Source organism: Clupea harengus, chromosome 13 (assembly GCF_900700415.2).
Source record: "Clupea harengus chromosome 13, Ch_v2.0.2, whole genome shotgun sequence".
NCBI lineage: Eukaryota > Metazoa > Chordata > Actinopteri > Clupeiformes > Clupeidae > Clupea > Clupea harengus.
The window spans coordinates 28,242,844-28,250,343 of record NC_045164.1 but is presented as its reverse complement, the minus strand read 5'-3'; the positions used below and the strand labels follow the sequence as shown (position 1 = coordinate 28,250,343).

The 7,500-nt window shown below is 44.2% G+C and overlaps 1 protein-coding gene across 2 annotated transcripts in view; it reads left to right on the top strand.

Annotated features, from left to right (window-relative positions):
• The window catches only part of LOC105899707 (neurexin-1a), a 395,474-nt gene that overhangs the window by 314,620 nt on the left and 73,354 nt on the right, over window positions 1-7,500 (top strand). The window contains exons 19-20 of one of the 2 annotated variants that reach the window (XM_031579030.2): window positions 5,153-5,242; window positions 6,661-6,989. In XM_031579030.2, the coding sequence (XP_031434890.1) occupies window positions 5,153-5,242; window positions 6,661-6,989 (419 nt within the window). Of the gene's footprint in view, window positions 1-5,152; window positions 6,387-6,660; window positions 6,990-7,500 lie in introns of those variants that run through there. The other variant, XM_031579029.2, reaches the window with a different exon arrangement.

The following is a 7,500-nucleotide window of genomic DNA, read 5'->3' as shown; positions in this document are numbered from 1 at the left end:
ATGATAAAGGGCTTGAGTTTTTTACCTTTGCCATGCTTGCAGTCACAGGGGCACAGCGCCCTTCTTGTGTTCTGTGAAGTTTGGAGAAGGGTGATAGAGAAGGGTGATGGAGTGATGAAGGGAGGAGGAGAAGGGAGGAGGAGAAGGGAGATGGAGTGATGAAGGGTGATAGAGAAGTAGAAGGGTGGTGGCAGAGGCTGAAGGTGATATTCTGTTTTCACACGTCAAAGTTCTGTTCTAATAATTGAAATGAGGATGTGCTTCCATTCACAGGATCTGTCTGTTTCCTCACGGTTCCGAGTTCCCTCGGGTCTCATCACGGAACACTGCATTCTCAGGCCTGTTCTCAGACCACCTTTTTTAAAAGCAATTTTGCAGTCGAGTTCCAGATTTTAGTCACACTCTGAACTTGTGAAGCATGTGCTGGCCAATGCTCCTGATTCCTCTTCCTTAAGGGGTCAATAACAGTATTATATAGATATTTAAATACAGATAGAGTGCTCTTTCTATCCCCCCCATATTCATATGTCAGATGCACGTCTTTGTCTAAATATTTAGATACCCTAAACAAGCACTATGAAAACCATTGCTAATGCGTTTCATGCTTTTTTTTTTTTTTTCAGATAAAAAATGTAACGCTTGTCAAACCTTTTCCTAGTAAGGAATGGTGAACCTGCCTTTCAAAAGAGGATTGGATGAAATAATGGGGCTTAAAATAAGAGAGCAGAAGAGGAGGAGGAGGAGGAGGAGGAGGAGGGGGCAGGGAAAGGTCAACCATAGCATAAAGCCCGTGAGCAGAGCAGAGCAGAGCAGAGCAGAGCAGAGACCACTCTCCTCTTGACAGTCCTGTTGGCAGTGACAGCGCAGGCACTCAGGGATCTGGGTGGCAGACCAGGGCTCTGACTCAGGAAGATAGCATGTCACAAATACACAGACAATATCCCATCTCTTTTCTCTCTTGGCCTCGTGTTTTGTCCTCCCCCTCTCTCTCTCTCTCTCTCTCTCTCTCTCTCTCTCTCTCTCTCTCTCTCTCTCTCTGTCTTGCCATCTCTGTTCATCCCCATCTCCCTTGCTCAGTGCAGTCAGTGTTAGACCACTGGAAGAGTAGGGGTGCTGTTGCCCTGTGCGTGTGTGTGTGTGTGTGTGTGTGTGTGTGTGTGTGTGTGTGTGTGTGTGTACGTACGGAGGAGGGGTAGAGTAAGGGTGCTGTTGCCCTGTGCGTATGAAGGAGGGGTAGGGGTGCTGTTGCCCTGTGCGTATGTGTGTGTGTGTGTGTGTGTGTGTGTGTGAGTGTGTGTGTGTGTGTGTGTGTGTGTGTATGGAGGAGGAAGAGTAGGGATTGCAGTGACGGTGTTTGTGTCCTAATGAGTCAGATGTGCCGTAGCACAGCTTGTGACATGATGCTATCCAGAGGCCAACCCGTCACATTATTACATCTGCACCGCCCTCCTCCCCTCCCCTCCCCTCCGCCCTCCACCCCCCTCCCCTCCCCTCCACCCCCCTCCCCTCCCCTCCCCTCCCCTTCTCACTTACCCAGTTTGTCAAGCTCACCTTGCAGCCAGTCAGCCATGCTTGGGTGCACAAACAATAGACTGAACAGACGTCCCTCCCCTCCCATTCTCGCTCTCCATTTCTCTCTCTGTCTCTCTCCCTTTCTCTCTCTCTCTCTCTCTCTCTCTCTCTCTCTCTCTCTCTCTCTCTCTCCCTCTCTCTTTTTCTCAGTGCAGGGGAATGTTTATGTACATTGTTTTCTCTCCCTATATGCATTGTATTGTTTTTTTTATCTCCCAGAGTCGGAAAGGCAAGCATTTCCATATGTGCACGTTTATATTTTCCCCTGCCGTGTAGTCGGGTGTGTGTGGGAGTTTGTCATGAGACAAAGCCTGGGTCTTATCTGAGCAGGCTATTAACCGAGGGGACAAACGGCATACTGAGCGGCGCCCTTCTGGCAGTCACACCGGCGTTCCACCAGTTCCCCTGCTGCCTGGGCACGGAAGATAAGTCGGTCGGACTCCCATTCCCCAAAAACGGTACCCCCTCCATCCCCCTCCGCCCCCCCCCCCCCCCCCCCCCCCCGCCCCACACATCTATGTCCCCGGAGCTGGGGCTCGGAGCTCGGCGAGGAAAAGGAGGCCGTGTAGATTCAGTGGTGCAGCTGGAAGGCAGTGGCAGCGGCAACAGCGTTGTTTAACAAAGCCGCATCCTGAGAGTGTGTGTGTGTGTGTGTGTGTGTGTGTGTGTGTGTGTGTTGTTTAACAAAGCCGCATCCTGAGAAGAAGATCGATAACCGATGGCAGCTCGATAGCATTCAGAGTTAATTAACACCGCCGGTGGGTGAGGAGCAGAGCGATGAGCATTCGCTCCCAAACAAAAGGTGACAGCATTAAGGCTGTCTTATCTAGCCAGTGGAGCAGTATGTGTGTGTGTGTGTGTGTGTGTGTGTGTGTGTGTCTGCTCCCGAGCTTCTCTCAGTGGAACACTGCCCAGCTGTGAAGGAGCTAGCGCTTAGCGCTTAGCTATGCAAAATAAAAAAGTAAAATGGGCCACAGCTCAAGGTATGAGTCGTTAAAAAAACCCTTATCGGATTTGGATATGGGCCAAGTATATCTAAATTTTACTAAATTGTTCTGGAACTCTCCTGAGTGATATTAGTGTCCTATAGTTGCTAACACTGATGCTTCTGCTAAGATCTCTAGGCGTTGTTCAATAGGGTTAACCAACCTGTTTTTACTCTATATGTAAAATGTCTCTTTCTATTCCCTCTTCCTTTCCCGACGCCCCCATGCAGGGTGTCTATCGTGTGTCTATTCTGTATGGAAATATCAGACAAGTCGAATGAAAGGGGACCGCACCGGGTGTTTTAAAGGCTATAAATTGCAGAAGATTACTGAGAGGCAAAAGCCCATCTGCACAGAATTGCAACTGTCAGGAGATAAATAAGTACAAACATACTACTCACACAGAGAGACATACACACACTCTCTCACACACACACACACACACACACACACACACAGAGAGACATACACACACTCTCACATACACACACACACACACACACACACACACACAGACAGACTCACACACACACAACACGCATCCCGACATGAAAGTGAAAACATAATGAAGCTCTCTCTCACCTACTTTTTGCCTGACACCATCCATTTCCCCAGAGTGTCAGCAGCCAGAGGATCTGGTCAGGACGGGGGAGTGGGCAGAGAGAAGTCTTTAGTCAAAGGTCTGTCATTCAGTTACTCTTACTGATGCTAGAGCTTTATCAACCGCCCTAGCAATTCTATCATCATATCATAGGTAACACTTTCACTGTAGAGAAATTGAGCTGGAGAGGGAGAGTATTACTGGGCAGGGTGGAAGTATTTTACCTGCATCATTCTCAACCCACCCCATTCTCAACTCACCCAAGTTGATTATCTTTTTATATTTATTTCTAATATATTAATTAATAAACACCTTCATTTTTGCAGTGAATAAAAAAAATGTCATTTCTGTGAACTAAAGATGGAATTATGACCTCAAGACTGAGGACCTGACATTCAAGGCAGACGTGGTATATTGAATTCTTTGTCTCTCTACTCAGACAGTAGAGAGCAAAAAGCTGCCAGAATGTTCCGCAGTAATCCCTCTTTCCCCCAGCGCAGAAGTCACTCCGCGCAGAAGATTAGCACCTCTACCCTCAACCTTTACTCTTAGAGCCCAGATACGAGAGAAACGAATGAACCTGAAATGTGACAGAATACTGTCAACCTGTGGAACAATTGAACTGGACGGAATCCAATTTAGGAAGACTATAGAAGGGGTGAGGTGTCACTCAACCTCCACATCACTGGCTTTTCCTCCTTTTCTCCGCAGGTTATTGGTCTGTGTGTGTGTAGCTACGCTAGCGCTAAGCCTCGGAGCGCAGATCTCACCATCAGCTCTAACTGGAAGCTAACCCCACATTGTTTCCTCTTTGACTGGCAGCATTCACTCTATTGTTAGAAGCCGTGCCAAGCTCCTCTTCAAGTTCATTACCTTGCCCCTTCTCTCTCTCTCTCTCTCTCTCTCTCTCTCTCTCTCCCTGTCTCTCTCTCTCTTTCTCCTACAAGAGAAAGGGATTCAGGCATTCTGTGATCAATATATATAAAGAATATGGGGCACAAATCCCCTCACCATTATCCTCGGTGAGAATGAAGTGAGAGATAACAAATCAATATTAGTTTGTGTAAATCCTCCGAAGTTCCTGGTGTGCCGTAATTAGAGTGCTTCCCTTTGAGTCACACAGTGAGGTGGTGGTCATGTAGGAGGTGTACAGGGAGGCTGTTTCTTGTGACTAAACTCTGCTGGTGAAGGGGTGAGATTTTCTAAATTTGGCTGTGGGGATTCTGGTTACTTCAGTCTGTTCCAGAATGAGAATGAAAGAGAGGTGACGCCGACTTTGTGTTTCAAATCAAAACAAACCATCATCTAAATGTCAGCTTTTGTCAAAGCCTTCCACAGTGTATATCTCTCTTTTGAGGGTCTTTTAATTCTCTAATGTTGTGTGTTTTACCTGTTCCAGCTACCTAACCTTATTCATTTTCTATGTCCTGAACCTGCAAATCTTCAAGTGTCGTCACCGTTGTTTATATCCTGTTAGCATACTTTGACTTGTTAATTAGTCTTTTTTTAAATGGAAATGGGAGATATGTGTGACCATGGAGGTATTTTTGTGTGGATCTAAATTAATAATTAATAAATAAAAGGATGTTCCAGGTGAGACACAGTTTGTATAACTAGATTTAAATTTGTCCAGAGAGAAAATAAGGGGACCAACGAAGAGAAAAGAAACTCATGGATTGGACATTTTTGTAAATATTTATGTCATGGTTATGTTTTAAATTTGTGGTTTGGATTGGTCTTTAACTTAGATATTAATCTAGATGAAAACTCTAATTCATAATTAACATAGGAATAATTTGTTTGATAAAATAAAATAAAATGTATTGAGTGAAAAGTTTGGTCAGTGAGATGTTGCAGGTAGCTTTGTTTATAAATATCTAAAATTTTCCAAACAAACGATTGTGACAGTTGTATAGCTCAAGCTATAAGTATTAACATTTAACCTTTGACCTTACAGATTTTAACCAATGAAATGTCTCTTTAAACTTTAAAGGCAACATTGATAACGAACGCCTGGCGATTGCTAGACAGCGAATCCCATATCGACTTGGTCGAGTAGTTGACGAATGGCTACTCGACAAAGGTAAAACATTGATTAAAACTTTAAATAAAAATAATCTGAACATAACAAAGTAATACTTTGTAACACGAATAAACAAATCGAATTAAATGTTCTGTAAACCCAATAAAACAAATCGATTTAAAAATGAAGAAAAAGTAGCTAGTAGTACCTTGACATTTTGCATAATAATGTATTGAGCTGTTTAATACTTCAGGTTAAAGGGACTGTAAATATAAATCTAACTCAGTCAGTAATATTAATACTATTAAACGATCTTTAAATCACATATAGCCTTGTTTGTATCTGTCTTAAACATTTAAATGATCAGGATAAAAGTAACCCAGTAGACAGAGATCATATTTACATATTATTTACACGTATACGTATACTGATATGTGTTTTTTGTCATGAAAACCGCACACTTTAAACTTGTATCTATTAAATAGAGTAAAACATTAATTGGCTTCAGTACTGAGTCCCTTTAACGATCTTTGTAAATTTGCACAGGGAATGAACATAGAGGAAATGCACACTTTTACGGACAATAAAAATAATAAAACACAAATTTTGAGTGCATGCATGTGTGTGTTAAATTTAAATTTGTATCTCCCACTTAATGTTTGTCATTCGTTTGCACTTTTCCGTTGATTTTTCTTTATTTTTCGTTCAAGTTTTGCCTTTTTTTAATTCCACAGAGTCAAGTCTCCAGACGCCTCATTCACCCCCTGTTTTAATGTGTCCCTGGTTTGATTCGTTTATGTTTGTTTCACTTGTTTAGCCACTCTTGCTAAAAGGCAGTCTGAAGAAAATTCAAAGTTGACCTTATTAACCAACTACACTTTTTAATTTAATTTGAGACACTATCACGGACCAAATCATGTCCTTAAGAATATGTGATGTCTTTGGAAAGGGGGCGTTTTATTGTGGTTGTTTACAGTAAAGTATCTTCGGTGATGGATAGATAGACAGAACACATCTGGTATGAATACCGGCAGCCTGTTTCCATGATCAAAAATCATGTGTAAATAAAGCCGTGCTGTTGTAAGACATTGTCAATACATCTACATTTTGACGAGATGCAGGATAAAACTCTTAATTGCCTTTCTCTTGTGAGAAAGAAATACATCGATTCGATTGTCCTTTTAGCAAAGGCACATTCATTTAAGACTACCACAAATGTTTCTCTTTTGCATTTGTTTCTTTTTTCCCCTTTGAATCTGCATTTCATAAGCATCCCATCATTATAATGGCGATAAATGACTGGGCTCTGCGTTAGCTCTAGGTAATTTATCGGCCTCATTAGCCACTGGGCAAATAATCCGTCTTTCTCTCTGGCGTGATTATTTCTCCTCACCCCCTCTCTTGGCTCTCTCTCTTCTAATAGCCCGAGAGAGTGCTGTTAAACACTCTCGCACGTATGTAACGCTTGTTCTCCGCAGGGCGCCAGCTCACTATCTTCAACAGCCAGACCACCATTCAGATCGGCGGCATGGAGAAGGACCGCAGCCGCTCCTTCCAGGGCCAGCTGTCCGGCCTCTACTACAACGGCCTCAAGGTCTTCAACATGGCGGTGGAGGGCGACCCCAACATCCAGATCCAGGGCAGCGTGCGCCTGGTGGGCGACGCCCCGTCCTCCTCCATCACCCCGCAGTCCAGCGCCACCGCCAACCGCTCGGAGACGTCCACCTCCATCACGGAGATCACCACCACCACCACCACCGCGTCCAGCCGACGGGTCAAGCAGACCACCCCCAGGGAGTCGCAGCAGGTAAGGAGGCCCCAGCCTACGCTCTCCTTTACGCTCTCCTTTACGCTCTCCTCGCTCCAGCGTTAATGTCACACGTGTGTGTTTTCTCCAAAACCAAACGGGTTGTGTGAGAACGCGTCTGTGCTGTTACTGAACGCGCCCTGAAGAAACAAACCAGTCCTTGCGAGTAAAATCACAAAGTTTCTCAAAGCGGTTATTGGCCACTTTCTCATGTTGGAAAATAAAGGTTCACGAATAATGACACTGTCTTTTATTATATCATTCATACTCCCCCCCAAATTGGATTTTAAAAATCCCTCCCAGACTGCTTGGAGAGGTCTTACTGAGGCTTTTTACAAATGGCTGGCAGGATGTGTCTGAGGCACTGCATGAATCAGCCATGGCCTAAAGGGATGTCTACAAATCTAAACAGAGTGCCTTCTTATAGGGACCGGAATATTCTCTTCTATTTTTTCCCCTCTCCGTCTATTGAGAGCATTCATTTCCCCACTAGGTTGGTCACACATGCACA